Genomic DNA, 18,833 nt, shown 5'->3' with positions numbered 1-18,833 from the left:
TTGAACCTACCCTGCATTGCAGGCAGATTCTTTACCAGATGAGCCACAACGGAAGCTCTACTGCTAGTGGGAATATTCATTTATTGGTATTCTAACTTTTATTAGGCTTTTTTTAAACAAATGCTTTCTCCCCTAAATACTTCTGTATTAGGTAATCATTCTTCCATCAAATTGTGCCTAGAGTTCAATCTTGAGACACACATACCTGTCATAAAACTGCTATCAACCTAGATTTCTCTAGTTTAAAGCTCTCTTAAGTAATACAATATCAATTCTTCTCTGATGCAAGAATTTTTATACATACCTTTTTAGAGAAAGGTTTTATTAGTGTGCTTTGTAATTCCAGATTTTCACTCTTAAAGAGTTTACCATCTAAATATAATCCCCTCTCCAAAGGTTCTGTCCAACCTTCCAAGTTCCTGTTATCAGTGAATCCTCCTATTCTATTATAAAATTCAGAAGATTTCAGTAATTAATCCTGGTAATCTCAAATATGAGTTTGAGGATACAGAAGTGATATATAGAAATGAATTTAGCATCTCATAACTGCATTTTATTGGAAGAAACAACTTCATTTAATGTTATAAATATCAGTAACAAGCATTTAGTGGACAATTTCAGGACAGGATCTTGATGACATCATAGACCTTGAAACAAAACTTGCATTATTACACTATAAGAGAATTTTCATGCATTATTGTGATCTTTCTTAGTGTCTAAATTGTCATTGCTCTGTCCAATGAGCAAGCTCAAAGTAAATGGGCAGTTTCTTAGTACAAAGGAGGAATCATTTCTTACACATTTTCCTTACCATGTTACTGTTGGAACTACCATTGTTTTAATTATGTGATTATGCTCTGACCTCATTAGAGGATAAAAGATCTCATAAAAGGTCTACATCTATTTATTTTCCCTAAAATATTCTCATCTGACTCCTTTACATTGATGGTATATTTTCAATTAAAAACGAATCACATCGGGAGGGTGGGATGGGTGGTCCATCTTCTATCATTATACAGCAAAAAGTAAATTAATTAGGATGTTTTTAAGATGTGTTAACTTTAATTATAATAGCACTATAATAATTAGAGAAAACTAACAGTGGAAACAGTGTCAGACTTTATTTTTCTGGGCTCCAAAATCACTGCAGATGGTGACTGCAGCCATGAAATTAAAAGACACTTACTCCTTGGAAGGAAAGTTATGACCAACCTAGACAGCATATTCAAAAGCAGAGACATTACTTTGCCAACAAAGGTTCGTCTAGTCAAGGCTATAGTTTTTCCTGTGGTCATGTATGGATGTGAGAGTTGGACTGTGAAGAAGGCTGAGCGCCGAAGAATTGATGCTTTTGAACTGTGGTGTTGGAGAAGACTCTTGAGAGTCCCTTGGACTGCAAGGAGATCCAACCAGTCCATTCTGAAGGAGATCAGCCCTGGGATTTCTTTGGAAGGAATGATGCTAAAGCTGAAACTCCAGTTCTTTGGCCACCTCATGCAAAGAGTTGACTCATTGGAAAAGACTCTGATGCTGGGAGGGATTGGGGGCAAGAGGAGAAGGGGACGACAGAGGATGAGATGGCTGGATGGCATCACTGACTCGATGGACGTGAGTCTGAGTGGACTCCGGGAGTTGGTGATGGACAGGGAGGCCTGGCGTGCTGCGATTCATGGGGTTGCAAAGAGTCGGACACGACTGAGCGACTGATCTGATCTGATATTTTCAAATAGAGTTTAATATTATAATTGTGGTCTTATAAATAATATTATTTCTTGGAAACTACTGTTAAGAATACAATTAAAGGGACTTCCCTGGTTGTCCAATAGCTAACGCTTTGTGCTCCCAGGGCAGGGGGACTGGATTTGATCCCTGGCTGGGAACTGGATTCCACATGTCACAACCAAGAGTTCAAATGCCACAGCTAAAGATTCCCCATGTTGCAAACTAAGACCCAGTGCAGCCAAATAAATATAAATAAATATTGAAAAAGAATACAATTAGAATACATTTCATGAACAATATAAAGCCAGAAAAGGTATGACGAGGGCTGTTTATAGAGGTCCTTAAAAGGTAGACTGACAAGTATCAGCACTGTTAGAGTTGCTTTTAAAGATTCAGTGTGATTTTTCAAAATGTCAAAATATTGGACAAAAATGAAGCAGAAGCTTGGAATTTTAAAAGGGACTACTTACTCTCAACTGGTATAAAATGGGTTACAAATTTATGGATCAATTCAATGAACTCACGTATTTTTGTTCACAAAAATATTTTGAACTCTGTGCCAGGTACTCTTCTAGAAATTGGAAAGAAATTTAAAAAGGGCAGACCTGTTCTCTGTTTTCATTAAGCTCCCATTTTAGACACATTCAACAAGGAGAAGAAAAACATCATAAACAAGAAAATGGTGATCAGTGCTGCATGGCAAACTATAGTCACACGAAAGGGTGAGCTGGTGGCTACTTTTGATTAGGTTGCCCCAAGGAAGACCTCTCTGAAGATGTGGCATTTAGCTGAGTTCTGAGTGACAAGAAGCCAGCCATGTGCAGTTCCGCTTGGGGAGCTGTCCATACAAAGCATCCTGGCTAAGGCAAATGTCCTCAGGTAGAAATCAATTCAGCATGTTTGAAGAGCTCCTTGAAAGTCCCTTTGCCTGTGGTGGAGAGGATAAGGAGAGAGGAAGGCAATGAAATCAGAGATTGGGTGTGGGGGAGATAATGCATCTCATACAGACTTTTCAGTCAGGGTGAAGATTTATATTTATGTTCCCAGAAGCCTTGGAAGCAATGGAAATATTTTAATACAAGAAATAATGTGATTTTATTTACATGAGTGCGTGCTAAGTCACTTCAGTAGTGTTCGACCCTTTGCGACCCCATGGACTGTAGCCCACCAGGCTCCTCTGTCTGTGGGATTCTCCAGGAAAGAATACTGGAGTGGGTTGCCATGTCCTTCACCAGGGGAACTTCCTGATCCAAGTATTGAACACAAATCTTTTACATCTCCTGCATTGGCAGGCAGGTTCTTTAGCACTAGGGTACCTGGGAAGCAATTTTATTCACATTTTGAAACAATTACTTGGGCTTCTGTATGCAGACTGGATTAGATGGAGGAGAAATGGGGAAAGAGGTTCAGAGCTTACTTCAGTAGTACACATGAGAAAACATAGTGTCCTAACCAGATGTGGGTCACCTGGAGAGAGGAGGGTGGATCTGAGGTGTGTTTTGGTGGCAGGAAGGTCAGAGTTTGCTTCTGGATTGGATATAAAGCAGGATGGGAAAGAAGAATCAAGACTATCCAGATGAATGGCTTTGGCAATGGAGCTGATGGATAATGGTTGTCATTTATTAAGATGTGGAAGCCTTGTACGTCAAGGGAGGGAGGAAACACACGAAATCTGAGATATCTATTAGGAGACATCCAGGGAGAGATGCTAGGGGGACAGCTGGCTTCACACGTCCTAAGTCCCAAGGCGAGATCAGAGTTGGAGATTTACATTTGGATGGTATTTAAAGCCATGGGCCTATCTGAGGTCAGATAAGAAGAGCTCATAGATTGAGAAGAGAAGGTTGCCTACAGAATGCCTGAATAGTATTCTATCCTGCTTAAACACTAAGTAGGGAGAGAAATAGAATTTAGGGAGAAAGATGGATGAGTTGAGTTCAGTTTTTAATAGGTTATATTTGAAGAGATCTAAGTGAAGATGTCAAATAGACAGTGAGAATGAGCCTACATGAAGGAGACCTGAGTTTGAGAAACTAAGTTAAATGCTACTGTGTATCCAGTATATGCCAGGAACCATGTGCATACTTTCAAATTTCTCATCCTCAGATAACCAGTCTGCAAGGTGTCTTGTTACTGACATATGAAAGATGAGGAAACTGAGGAAGAAAGAATTAACTTGCCCAAGGTCACAGGTAAGAAAAAATGAGGGCAGATTTAAAGTCAGGTGGGGAAAAATTGGTATAGTTCCTCTGTCCTACTACAGTTTTATTCAAGGAAAAGCTTAACATTAATAGATAGTGTGTGTTCCAAATAGCTTGTGAAATTGTTTGGGTAGGTTAACTGGAACAAAGGCATTTAATACAATTAGGAAACATTTATAAGCAACTGAATAGCAGATATATGAAATAATGCTTTTAATGAAATAATGCTAATAACGATTGATGCTTTTTCTAGGAAATGGCTTTCTAGGACTAGGAGGAAATTTAGGATGCCTCAAAAAGACAAGGAGAAGAAAAAGCAACTATCACTTAGTTCTAATCCACTTAGCTATACATTTTCAAATCATACTTTAAGAGTAATGATTTAACATCTCAGACTCAGCCTGAGAAGTCATCAGTAGATTTTCTGACTTGAGAAAATACCAGCAGAGAATCAGAAAACTGCATAAAAACTGAGCATAACATTAATAATTTTAGTTTCAAAGCTTTGTCTTGAAGTCTGTGATGTCATAAAAACACTACAGTATTATGTTCTTAATATTACACTATCAGTGACTATTTACATTACAGTATTATGGTCTTAATATTACACTATCAGTGACTATTTACATTACAGTATTATGGTCTTAATATTACACTATCAGTGACTATTTACATTACAGTATTATGGTCTTAATATTACACTATCAGTGACTATTTACATTACAGTATTATGGTCTTAATATTACACTATCAGTGACTATTTACATTACAGTATTATGGTCTTAATATTACACTATCAGTGACTATTTACATTACAGTATTATGGTCTTAATATTACACTATCAGTGACTATTTACATTACAGTATTATGGTCTTAATATTACACTATCAGTGACTATTTACATTACAGTATTATGGTCTTAATATTACACTATCAGTGACTATTTACATTACAGTATTATGGTCTTAATATTACACTATCAGTGACTATTTACATTACAGTATTATGGTCTTAATATTACACTATCAGTGACTATTTACATTACAGTATTATGGTCTTAATATTACACTATCAGTGACTATTTACATTACAGTATTATGGTCTTAATATTACACTATCAGTGACTATTTACATTACAGTATTATGGTCTTAATATTACACTATCAGTGACTATTTACATTACAGTATTATGGTCTTAATATTACACTATCAGTGACTATTTACATTACAGTATTATGGTCTTAATATTACACTATCAGTGACTATTTACATTACAGTATTATGGTCTTAATATTACACTATCAGTGACTATTTACATTACAGTATTATGGTCTTAATATTACACTATCAGTGACTATTTACATTACAGTATTATGGTCTTAATATTACACTATCAGTGACTATTTACCACATTAAGATACAAGCAATCACAGAGGCACATGAATCTACTTGTATCACTGAAGGTATGCATATTTGAAGAGAGCACAATACCTAGAATCCTCCAAATTTTATAATAGACTAGGGATACACTGGTAAAAAATATCAACTTTTGGTACTTGACACAGCCTTTTGATATTATTTGTTTCTAGCTTTAGATATTAAATTCTTATTCAAAAATTACTAATCAGAGAATAATGTACATGTGGATAAGATACTCTTGGTAAAAAATTAGGAAAATGTGAGTATAAAAATATGGCATGCATGCTAAGTCGCTTTAGTCATGTCCAACTCTGTGCAACCCAATGGACTGTAGCCCGCCAGGCTCCTCTGTCCATGGGATTCTCCAGGCAACAATAGTGGAGTGGGTTGCCAGGCCCTCCTCAGGGGATTTTCCTGACCCAGGGATTAAACCCGCATCTCTTACGTCTCCTGCATTGGCATGTGGGTTCTTTACCTCTAGTGCCACCTGGGAAGCCCTTACAAAAATATTACCCCTCAGATTCATTTATGGCTTTTTACCTTCCTTATGCTTTCTGTAATAGGGAAAATAAAGGCTGATATTTGATGTCCACGTTATAGTTAAAAAAACACACAACTGTATTCTGGGTATTGTTTGGTAGGAGGGTAAAAAATTTGTGCTTTTTGCACCTCTCTTTTGAAGAACAATCCTTTTATTTATTTATTTATTTTTTCTATCAAGGAATTCAAAATTTATTTTATTTATTTTTTTCTTTAATTTTTATTTTGTTTTTAAACTTTACAATATTGTATTTGTTTTGCCAATCCTTTTAAAAGGTAAGACTACACATGTTTTGGGACTTCTCTGGGAGTCCAGTGGTTAAGACTTTGCCTTCCAATGCAGGGGGTGTCGGTTTGATCCCTGGTCAGGGAATTAAGATCCCACATGCCTCTTGGTCTTAAAACTTAAAACAAAGCATTATTATAACAAATTCAATAAAGACTTTCCAGAAAACTGTCCACACTCTTCTCCATCCCCCGCCAAAAGACTATATATATTTATTAGGAATGTCAATTCTGCCACCCTAGGATAAGCTTGCCCATTAGATGGTGAGCTGCACAAGGGCATAAGCTTTGACTCTTATTTTCATCACTATATCCTGAAAAAGTACACAAAAGGAAATACAAAATCAGTCATACAGGGTCATGAGAGGCAGAGAGCAGAACACAGAGATGGGGCTGGCAGGCACCCAATAGAGAGAGAGCCTGGGGGGTGACACATGAGGGGGACACAAAGAGGGGTAACAAAGTGGGGAGAGGGAGAGGGAGAGGACAGCCACAGGGGCCAGAGTGGTTCCACAAAGACGGGGCCGGTGAGAGGCAAGCAGGTGGGTGAGGGAGAGGATAGCCTCAGGGGCCAGAGTGGTTCCAGAAAGACAGGGCTGGCGAGAAGCAAACAGGTGGGAGAGGGAGAGGACAGCCACAGGGGCCAGAGTGTTCCAGAAAGACAGGGCCGGCGAGAGGCAAGCAGGTGGGTGAGCGAGAGGACAGCCACAGGGGCCAGAGTGTTCCAGAAAGACGGGGCCGGCGAGAGGCAAGCAGGTGGGTGAGGGAGAGGACATCCACAGGGGCCAGAGTGTTCCAGAAAGACAGGGCCGGCGAGAGGCAAGCAGGTGGGTGAGGGAGAGGACAGCCACAGGGGCCAGAGTGTTCCAGAAAGACGGGGCCGGCGAGAGGCAAGCAGGTGGGTGAGGGAGAGGACATCCACAGGGGCCAGAGTGTTCCAGAAAGACAGGGCCGGCGAGAGGCAAGCAGGTGGGTGAGGGAGAGGACAGCCACAGGGGCCAGAGTGTTCCAGAAAGACAGGGCCAGCGAGAGGCAAGCAGGTGGGTGAGGGAGAGGACAGCCACAGGCGCCAGAGTGGTTCTAGAAAGACAGGGCCGGCGAGAGGCAAGCAGGTGGGTGAGGGAGAGGACAGCCACAGGGGCCAGAGTGTTCCAGAAAGACGGGGCCGGCGAGAGGCAAGCAGGTGGGTGAGGGAGAGGACAGCCACAGGGGCCAGAGTGGTTCCAGAAAGACAGGGCCGGTGAGAGGCAAGCAAGGTGGGTGAGGAAGGAGGAAAGGGGAAAGGGTGACAGCCAAGACAAAAAGGGCACAAAACATTATTACTGAGTGAGGGGACAGAGAAGGCCAATGAGCCAGGGTGAGCAAGAGAGAAGGATGTAAAAATAAATGAGATGCCCTGTGTTAAAGTATGTTTCCCACTGTAGAAACTAAATATGGTAATTTTATTCATTCAAATTGATTTCAGACTCTTACTTTCCTACTAAAAAGTCTAAATAATTCTGAAATGATTAAAATCACTGACATGGCAAATGCAGTGGTTCAGTGGATGTTTGAATACCACTGCCACCTAGAAGCTTGGCGAGCTGTGGTAGGTCACTCAAGCACTCTGAGCTTGGAAAAAAAGGGAACTGTGTGCTACTACGTGAGGGCAACAGTTAGAACCAGACATGGGACCACTGACTGGTTCAAAATGAGGAAAGGAGTATGACAAGGATGTATATTGTCACCCTGCTCATTTAACTTCTACGCAGAGGGCATCATGTGAAATGCTGGGCTGGATGAAACCCAACCTGATCTGGGTTTCATCCCGCAACCCAAGATTGGTGGCAGAAATATCAACAATCTCAGATATGCAGATGATACCACTCTAATGGCGGAAAGTAAAGAGGAAATAAAGAGCCTCTTGAAGAGGGTGAAGGAGGAGAGTGAAAAAGCTGGCTTAAAACTCAACATTCAAAAAACAAAGATCATGGCATCTGGTCCCAACACTTTATGGCAAATAGAATGGGAAAAGGTGGAAACAGTAACAGATTTTATTTTCTTGGGCTCCAAAATCACTGCAGATGGCAACTGCAGTCACGAAATTAAGACATTTGCTCCTTGGAAGGAAAGCTATGACAAACCTAGATAGTGTATTAAAAAGCAGAGACATCACTTTGCTTACTACAAAGGTCTACATAATCAAAGCTACGGTTTTTTCAGTAGTCGTACTGGAGAGAGTTGGACCATAAAGAAGGCTGAGTGTCAAAGAATTGATACTTTTAAAGAATTGTGGTGCTGGAGGAGACTCTTGAGAGTCCCTTGGACTGCAAGGAGATCAAACCAGTCAATCCTAAAGGAAATCAACTCTGAATATTGCCTGGAAGGACTGATGCTGAAGCTGAAGCTCCATTACTTTGGCCACCTGATGTGAAGAGCCAACTTATTGGAAAAGACCTTGATGCTGGGAAAGATCGAAAGCAAAAGGAGAAGGGGGCGGCAAAGGTGAGATGGTTAGACAGCATCACCGACTCAACAGACGTGAGTTTGAGCAAACTCTGAGAGATAGTGAACGAAAGGGAATCTGGGTATGCTGCAGTCCGTGGGGTCACAAAGGGTTGAACACGGCTGAGCGACTGAACAGCAGTAACAACAACCTGAAAGAGGAAGAAGTAACAGGCATTTCTCTTCCCAGCCACTGCCTTCTGCATTGACTAAGTCCTGCTTTCCTGGGGCCATTCTGGACAACATACCATGGGAAGACGAGGATCAAATAAAAACAGAGGTTTAAAATTCTGCAAATTTTTCCCTTATAAGCAAGAAACACAGTATGCTCACTTTTTCGTTGTAGATGTCCCCAAGCATTGTACTTGCTCTCACAAAATCCAGGTTTTGAAAGTTGTTTTTTGCAATTTTCACAACTTTTTTCAAGTATTTGACTGCTTCTGCCATCTGTCCTTGGCTAGAAAAAAATATAAGAAACCATTAAAGTCTCATATCATTTAATACCACATTAAGAGATTTCTTTGTGTCTTTGCTTTAGAAAGTGTTAAGACAGTAATTAGGATAATGAAATGTAGGGTGTAAATTTTAAAAACACGTGACTCATCTTTGAAGGAGTGTACAGTGAGTTAGAATGTGAGCCTTTAAACTTACGGATTACTGGTAGGATTGTAAAATGGTGCTATTGCTTGGAAAAACAACTTGTCAATTCTTCAAAAAGTGTAATAGTTACCATATGACCCAAGAATTACACTCCTATGTATATACCCAAGAGAAATGAAAATACACGCTCACCCAAAAGCTTGTACGTAAATGTTCATATCAATAATCATAATAGCTAAGAAGTGGAAACAATCCAAATGTCTATCAATTGAAGGGATAAGCAAAATGTGCTATATTCATACCATGGAATGTTATTCAGCCATAAAAAGGAATGAAGTAGTGATACACGCTACAACATGGATAAACTTTGAAAACATACTAAATGAAAGAAGCCAGTTACACACCAAAAAAAACCCACATAGGATATGATTCCATCTACATGAAATGTCCAGAAATGCAAATCTACAGTGGCTACCCACTCCCTGGAGAGTTCCATGGACAAGAACCTTGCAGGCTACAATCCATGGGGTCCCCAAGAGTCAGACATGACTGAGCAGCTAACACAACAATGATAGAAAGCAAGTTAATAGTTACCAGAGGCTGGGGCGATGGAGGTGGGGAGCGGGGGCTTGGGTAGGGAACTGGGTGTAGCTGCTAACAGGTGTGGATTTCTTTTTGAAGTGAAGAAAGTGATCTGAAATTACATAGTGGTGATGGCTGCACAACTCTGTGAACATACTAAGAACTACTGAATCCTAAAATTTAAATGTAAAATGTATGCTATATGAATTACATCTCAGGGCATCTGGTCTCATCACTTCATGGGAAATAGATGGGGAAACAGTGGAAACAGTGTCAGACTTTATTTTTTGGGGGCTCCAAAATCCCTGCAGATAGTGACTGCAGCCGTGAAATTAAAAGACGCTTACTCCTTGGAAGGAAAGTTATGACCAACCTAGATACCATATTCAAAAGCAGAGACATTACTTTGCCAACAAAGGTCCATCTAGTCAAGGGTATGGTTTTTCCAGTGGTCATGTATGGATGTGAAAGTTGGACTGTGAAGAAAGCTGAGCACCAAAGAATTGATGCTTTTGAACTGTGGTGTTGAAGAAGACTCTTGAGAGTCCCTTGGACTGCAAGGAGATCCAACCAGTCCATTCTGAAGGAGATCAGCCCTGGGATTTCTTTGGAAGGAATGATGCTAAAGCTGAGACTCCAGTACTTTGTCCACCTCATGCGAAGAGTCGACTCATTGGAAAAGACTCTAATGCTGGGAGGGATTGGGGGCAGGAGGAGAAGGGGACGACAGAGGATGAGATGGCTGGATGGCATCAGTGACTCGATGGACGTGAGTCTGAGTGAACTCCGGGAGTTGGTGATGGACAGGGAGGCCTGGTGTGCTGCGATTCATGGGGTCACAAAGAGTCAGACACGACTGAGCGACTGAACTGAACTGAAAGCTGTTGTATTTTTTAAAAATAAAATCTCTAAAAAGGTCGAAAATTTATACATTCCTTTGCAAATGAAACCAATTCTTTGAGAGGGAGGCATATGTGATTCATAAAATATTTGCTGGAGGTATTAGAAAAAATATAATGAAAATAGAGGATTGTTAAATCTCTTAACCAGGATTCAGGAAAGGAAAGATAAATCCCAGAGATGGAAGGAGCCTGGCTCCTGGCATAAGATTCTGGCAAATGGCAAGAATTTATATAAACAAGAAATAAGACCTAATTTTCATAAGTCACTGAGATTTTGGAGACTGTTAGAGCAGCTCAAATGACCCAAAGTGACTAAAACAAGTTTGGCTATTTTCTTATTTCATAAAGAAGAGGGGTCAGATCATCATACTGTACATCATTATACTGTAAACTTAGTGTTGCATGTCAATTACATCTCAATAACACTGGAAGGAAAAATAATACAGTACTTGTATTTAGAATATTAAACAAACAGATAAAAAAACATGTGGGGAGCACTGACCAAAAAATAAAAAGAAGAGAGGCACATCGTTTTAAAGATTTCAATGAATTATATTAAGAAACTTCTATTATTTGAATTCTGCTCTCATTTTATTAATATGAGTCCCAAATACTCATTAGTTCCTTATGATCTGCATGCTACCCCAGAGATATACAAATCTTAGTTTCATATGAGTAAGAGCTGCTGCTGCTGCTGCTGCTGCTAAGTTGCTTCAGTCGTGTCCGACTCTGTGACCCCATAGACGGCAGCCCATCAAGCTCCCCTGTCCCTGGGATTCTCCAGGCAAGAATACTGGAGTGGGTTGCCATTTCCTTCTCCAATGCATGAAAGTGAAAAGTGAAAGTCAAGTCGCTTAGTTGTGTCCGACTCTTCGTGACCCCATGGACTGCAGCCTACCAGGCTCCTCTGTCCATGGGATTTTCCAGGCAAGAGTACTGGAGTGGGGTGCCATCGCCTTCTCCAATGAGTAAGAGCTAAACAGTAAAGTATAATAACAAGTGGAAAGGGGCTTCCCTGGTGGTTCAGTGGTAAAGAATTTGCCTGCCAAGTGGGTTCGATCCCTGTGTTGGGAAGATCCCCTGGTGAAGGAAATGGCAACCCATTCCAACTATTCTTGCCTGGGAAATCCCATGGACAGAGGAGCCTGGCAGGCTACAATCCATGGGATCGCCAAAGTCGGACACAACTAAGCGACTAAACAACAAGTGGAAAGGGTCTAAAAATCTCTCTAAAAGAGCCAATTATTTGAAAGTCAGTCTAAAGAGACAGGTCTTTTCTTTGAGGAGCTAGTTGTAGTGATGTCTTATGCGAAGAACACTTGGGGGCCTATGAGACCAAGAACAAAGGTGAAAAATCCTTGAGCAACCAATGAAAAAGACGGTAATTTTTGTAAACAGCTCCATCCAAGGTATCATATGCTGTGAGCATTTTTTAATAGACGTAGCTGAAGCTACCTTTAACAACTCAAGGGACATTTAACTGCTGATTCAAAGACTGCTGACTCAAAGACTGCCGATTCAGGGCCATAAAGAATTAAAGGCATAACATTGCAGACAAGGCCAGAACTGATTTCAAAATAATGACTTCAAATTAAGCATCCTGAAGAGTGTTTTGTCTATGTTCTCCTCTAGGAGTTTTATAGTTTCTGCTCTTACTTTTAGATCTTTAATCCATTTTGAGTTTATTTTTGTGTATGGTGTTAGAAAGTGGTCTAGTTTCATTCTTTTACAAGTAGTTGACCAATTTTCCCAGCACCACTTGTTAAAGAGATTGTCTTTAATCCATTGTATATTCCTGCCTCCTTTGTCAAAGATAAGGTATCCATATGTGCGTGGATTTATCTCTGGGCTTTCTATTTTGTTCCATTGATCTATATTTCTGTCTTTGTGCCAGTACCATACTGTATTGATGACTGTGGTTTTGTAGTAGAGCCTGAAGTTAGGCAGGTTGATTTCTCCAGTTCCATTCTTCTTTCTCAAGATTGCTTTGGCTATTCGAGGTTTTTTGTATTTCCATACAAATTGTGAAATTATGTTCTAGCTCTGTGAAGAATACCGTTGGTAGCTTGATAGGGATTGCATTGAATCTATAAATTGCTTTGGGTAGGCAAAACACTCTCTGACATACATCATAGCAGGATCCTCTATGACCCACCTCCCAGAATATTGGAAATAAAAGCAAAAATAAACAAATGGGACCTAATTAAACTTAAAAGTTTCTGCACAACAAAGGAAACTATAAGCAAGGTGAAAAGACAGCCTTCAGAATGGGAGAAAATAATAGCAAATGAAGCAACTGACAAACAACTAATCTCAAAAATATACAAGCAATTCCTACAGCTCAATTCCAGAAAAATAAATGACCCAATCAGAAAATGGGCCAAAGAACTAAATAGACATTTCTCCAAAGAAGACATACAGATGGCTAACAAACACATGAAAAGATGCTCAACATCACTCATTATCAGAGAAATGCAAATCAAAACCACAATGAGGTACCATTTCATGCCAGTCAGAATGGCTGCAATCCAAAAGTCTACAAGCAATAAATGCTGGAGAGGATGTGGAGAAAAGGGAACCCTCTTACACTGTTGGTGGGAATGCAAACTAGTACAGCCACCATGGAGAACAGTGTGGAGATTCCTTAAAAAACTGGAAATAGAACTGCCTTATGATCCAGCAATCCCACTGCTGGGCATACACACTGAAGAAACCAGAATTGAAAGAGACACGTGTACCCCAATGTTCATCGCAGCACTGTTTATAATAGCCAGGACATGGAAGCAACCTAGATGTCCATCAGCAGATGAATGGATAAGAAAGCAGTGGTACATATACACAATGGAGTATTACTCAGCCATTAAAAAGAATACATTTGAATCAGTTCTAATGAGGTGGATGAAACTGGAGCCTATTATACAGAGTGAAGTAAGCCAGAAAGAAAAACACCAATGCAGTATACTAACACATATATATGGAATTTAGAAAGATGGTAACAATAACCCTGTAAACGAGACAGCAAAAGAGACACTGATGTATAGAACAGTCTTTTGGACTCTGTGGGAGAGGGAGAAGGTGAGATGATTTGGGAGAATGGCACTGAAACATGTATAATACCATATATGAAATGAGTTGCCAGTCTAGGTTTGATGCACGATACTGGATGATTGGAACTGGTGCACTGGGACGACCCAGAGGGATGGTATGGGGAGGGAGGAGGTAGGAGGGTTCAGGATGGGGAACACATGTATGCCTGTGGCGGATTCATTTCGATATATGGCAGAACCAATACAATATTGTAAAGTTTAAAAATAAAATAAAATTTTAAAAAAATCATCCTGAAGAAATTAAATATCTTTTGAATATCTGACATTTTTGGGGTCAATTCCTAAAAAAGAATGATGAATCTAAGATGATACACATTCCATTGTTAAATCATCTCAGAAATGTTGATATTTTTTATTGAAGTGACAAAATCCAAAATTTAGAGGTTTTTAAAATAACAGAAAACACCGTCATTGTATTCTTTAAAGGAGCATAACAAAGGAAAACCCCTACTCCTGAATGTCTCTGATTTCCTAGAACCACCTTTCTTTGCTTTCATAGGTCAGCAGTTACCAGTGAGCATCTGTGCTCTGACCCTTAATAAATAACAAGATGAAATTCTGAAACTCAGAGCTTGTTTTGCGATCTTGCATGAAAATGTGTTTGTCACTCAGTCATGTCTGACTCTTTGCAACCCCATTGAATGTAGCCCACCAGGGTCCTCTATCCATGGAATTCTCCAGGCAAGAATACTGGAGTGGGTTGCCATTTCCTTCTCTAGGGGGGTCTTCCCAACCCAAGTATTGAACCCAGGTCTCCTGTATTGCAGGCAGACTCTTTACCATCTGAGCCACCAGGAAAGCCCAAGAAGGGCATTTCTTTATGTTTATACGGCAAAGATTTACTCAGAGGAGCTCCAGATAGGGTGTTGTATGGCATATGGAGAAGTTTTACTAACAAAATTTTTAATTATTGCAACTATAGAAAAATTCAGCAATATTAAAACCATATTTCACTGATTCTAAAACACGCACTTTCCCATATTTTAACATTCCCTAAATTGAGATCCCTCCCTGAGAACAGGTGGCATCTTATAGTTTTTCATAGACAGGAGTGGTCAAGTCACAGTTGTTGCTGAACTTGTCCATGTCTTTGGACATGACTCATGATCATAATGCCTTGATCCTTCTGTTGACAACTATTTAATGATAATTTCAGAACGAAATGTGAGGACTGGTTGTTTTCTGAAATCCTGGAATATAAGAAAGTACCAGCTTCAAGACTGGCAGATTAGTAGCCCATGACTTGGAAGAAATACTGAAGGCAGGGGACACTGGAGCCCTATTTGAGGAAAGGCTACATAGCACCAATGTTCTTGATGACATACAAAAGATATGGATGAGAAAAAAATACTGACAATTTGAGTTTAATGGTGATTCAGAAGAACTGGACTTTGAATGCAAAGATGTTCAAAGAATATGAATTTACTTTGTTTATAGTTTCTTTTTACAAGAATTCTCAAGAATCATTGTAAAAATACTTATTGTAAATAAAACATCTCTCTTATTAAGTATAAAATACAAATTCTAAGCAAAAAGAAAGCATTATGTCACAGTTTAATTGGAATATTTTATTTATTGGATATGTACAATGTATAGTCCAATAGAAAGAATGTTAGATTCAGTGAAATCTGAAAATAAAGCTACTTGTTCAGTATAGTGGATTCAGTTAGTTCACTGGTTAATGACTTTTTGATTTAAAATTTCTAGGAAGTGTGAAATTCACATTGAATTTATATGTATATACATGAAATGACTAGGACATAATGAGATCAAAAAACTCTAAAACTGGTCTAATTATTTATGGTTCTAATAAATCTCTACCTGAATTGACTGAACTTAATTTTATGCAAAAGTTAACTTACCTAATTTTTCATGTTTCTGTTTATGTCATGTGTGTATAGCCATAAAGCAATCAAATATCCAGCACTGTTCTCTTTGTATGTTGGGCATCAAAATATTAACAGTTCTCACTTTATACATTCATTTGCAAAATGGCCTTCATTTTCCTGGTTGCAGTTAAAACAGCGAACTCTAATATTCACCCAAATCTCTGAACAAATAGAACTCACTGCAGAATCATTTCTTCCATGAATGTCTACAATCAGTAATTGATGAGCTATTACTATAATAAATAGTTGGAAAAGCACTTCTTGACAAAGTAATGTAAAAGATAATATTTGATTATTAGTGGTAAGGCCTTGAGATCTGTCACACCAGAAATGGTCATATATGGAATAAATGCTGCTGCTGCTGCTGCTGCTAAGTCACTTCAGTCGTGTCCGACTCTGTGCGACCCCATAGACGGCAGCCCACCAGGCTCCCCCATCCCTGGGATTCTCCAGACAAGAACACGGAATAAATAAGTTAATGCAAAACATTTTCATACATTTAGATTTTCATAAAAATAACCCCATTATCATATAATGGGGTGTGTGTGTTAGCATCACCATTAGGAAAATTAAAATTTGTTTGGCTTCTTCACAAAGTCAATTAAAGTGAGTTAGAAAATTATGTTTATACCAAGGAGGAATTATCTAAGATTAGAACTCATATTCACCTTGGAAAACATGTCAACCTGCCTTGAAACATTGACTAAAATGAGCTAGTTTATCTAAATGATATTTTTCTGTGATCCATATGGAAATAAACACAGCAGCTCTGAGGAAAAACTGCATATCATTAATCCACAGTCTTTGATCTATACTAAACATTTAATAAAACTAGTCTTTAATGTCAAAAAAGAGGGGTGAATTGTATGGTAGAGGAATTATATCTCAATAAAGCTGTTACAAAAAAATAAAACCTTTAAAAAGTTTATAATGGGTGAATGGTAGTTTGTTTTTGCAGGTGTCCCTCAGCAGTGAAATCTGTATCACTAAAGTCATCTAGCAGAATTTTGCCAAGGAAACGCACTGGTTATAGCAAATGCCAACAACACAAGAGAAGACTATACACACGAACATCACCAGATGATCAACACCAAAGTCAGATTGATTATATTCTTTGCAGCCAAAGATGGAGAAGCTCTATACAGTCAGCAAAAACAAGACGGGGAGCTGACTGTGGCTCAGATCATGAATTCCTTATTGCCAAATTCAGACTTAAATTGAAGAAAGTAAGGAAAATCACTAGACCATTCAGATATGACTTAAATCAAATCATTACGATTATACAGTGGATCTGAGAAATAGATTCAAGGGATTAGATCTGATAGACAGAGTGCCCAAAGAACTATAAGCAGAGGTTGGTGACACTGTACATGAGACAGGGATCAAAACCATCCCCAAGAAAAATAAGTGCAAAAAGGCAAAATGGTTGTCTGAGGAGGCCTTACAAATAGCTGAGAAAAGAAGAGAAGTCAAAGGCAAAGGAGAAAAGGAAAAATATACCTCTTTAAATGGACAGTTTCAAAGAACAGTGAGGAGAGATAAGAAAGCCTTCCTAAGTGATCAATTCAAAGAAATAGAGGAAAGCAATAGAATGGGAAAGACTAGAGATCTCTTCAAGAAAATGAGAGATATCAAGGGAACATTTCATGCAAAGATGGGTACAATAAAGGACAGAAATAGTATGGACCTAACAGAAGAAGAAGATACTAAGAAGAGGTGGCAAGAATACATGGAGGAGATATACAAAAAAGGTCTTCATGACCCAGATAACCACGATAGTGTGATAATTCACCTAGAGCCAGACATCCTGGAGTGAGAAGTCAAGTGGACCTTAGGAAACATCATTACAAACAAAGCTAGTGGAGGTGATGGAATTCCAATTGAGCTATTTCAAATCCTAAAAGATGATGCTGTGAAAGTGCTGTACTCAATATGCCAGCAAATTTGGAAAACTCAGCAGTGGCCACAGAACTGAAAGAGGTCACTTTTCATTCCAATCCCAAAGAAAGGCGATGCCAAAGAATGTTCAAACTACCACACAATTGCACTCATCTCACACACCAGCAAAGTACTGCTCAAAATTCTCCAGGCCAGGCTTCAACAGTACTTGAACCATGAACTTCCAGATGTTCAAGCTGGTTTTAGAAAAGGCAGAGAAACCAGAGGTCAAATTGCCAGCCTCCACTGGATCATCGAAAAAGCAAGAGAGTTCCAGAAAAACATCTACTTTTGCTCTATTGACTATCCCAAACCTTTGACTGTGTGGATCACAACAAACTGTGGAAAATTCTTCAAGAGATGGGAATACCAGAACATTTGACCTACCTCTTGAGAAATCCATATGCAGGTCAAGAAACAATAGTTAGAACTGGTCATGGAACAACAGACTGGTTCCAAATCAGGAAAGGAGAACGTCAAGGCTATATATTGTTACCCTTCTTATTTAACTTATACGCAGAATACATCATGTGACATGCTGACTGGATGAAGCACAAGCTGAAATCAAGATTGCCAGGAGAAATATCAATAACCTCAGATATGCAGATAACACCACCCTTATGGCAGAAAGTGAAGAAGAACTGAAGAGCCTTTTGATGAAAGTGAAAGAGGAGAGTGAAAAAGTTGGCTTAAAATTCAACATTCAGAAAACTAAGATCATGGCATCTGGTCCCATTACTTCATGGTAAATAGAGGGGGAAACAATGGAAACAGTGACAGACTTTATTTTCTTGGGCTCTAAAATCACTGCAGATGGTGACTGCAGCCATGAATTTAAAAGACGCTTGTTCCTTGGAAGAAAAGCTATGACCAACCTAGACAGAATATTAAAAAGCAGAGACATTACTTTACCAACAAAGGTCCATCTAGTCAAAGCTATGGTTTTTCCATTAATCATGTATGGATATGAGAATTGGACTATAAAGAAAGCCAAATGCCAAAGAATTGATGCTTTTGAACTGTGGTGTTGGAGAAGACTCTTGAGAGTCCCTTGGACTGCAAGGAGATCCAACCAGTCAATCCTAAAGAAAATCAGTCCTGAATATTCATTAGAAAGACTGATGCTGAAGCTGAAACTCCAATACATTGGCCACCTAATGGGA

At 39.2% G+C, this 18,833-nt stretch overlaps 1 protein-coding gene across 1 annotated transcript in view; it reads right to left on the bottom strand.

Annotated features, from left to right (window-relative positions):
- The window catches only part of TTC29 (tetratricopeptide repeat domain 29), a 279,515-nt gene that overhangs the window by 121,770 nt on the left and 138,912 nt on the right, over window positions 1–18,833 (bottom strand). Inside the window, exon 10 of the mRNA XM_086346476.1 lies at window positions 8,986–9,109. Within this exon, the coding sequence (XP_086202602.1) occupies window positions 8,986–9,109 (124 nt within the window). The remainder of the gene's footprint in view (window positions 1–8,985; window positions 9,110–18,833) is intronic.

This window comes from Bos grunniens, chromosome 17 (genome assembly GCF_055505025.1).
Source record: "Bos grunniens cultivar Pamir isolate PY7600 chromosome 17, Bosgru_T2T1.0, whole genome shotgun sequence".
Lineage (NCBI taxonomy): Eukaryota > Metazoa > Chordata > Mammalia > Artiodactyla > Bovidae > Bos > Bos grunniens.
The sequence above is the reverse complement of the archived record's forward strand: the minus strand, read 5'-3'. Positions and strand labels throughout refer to the sequence as shown.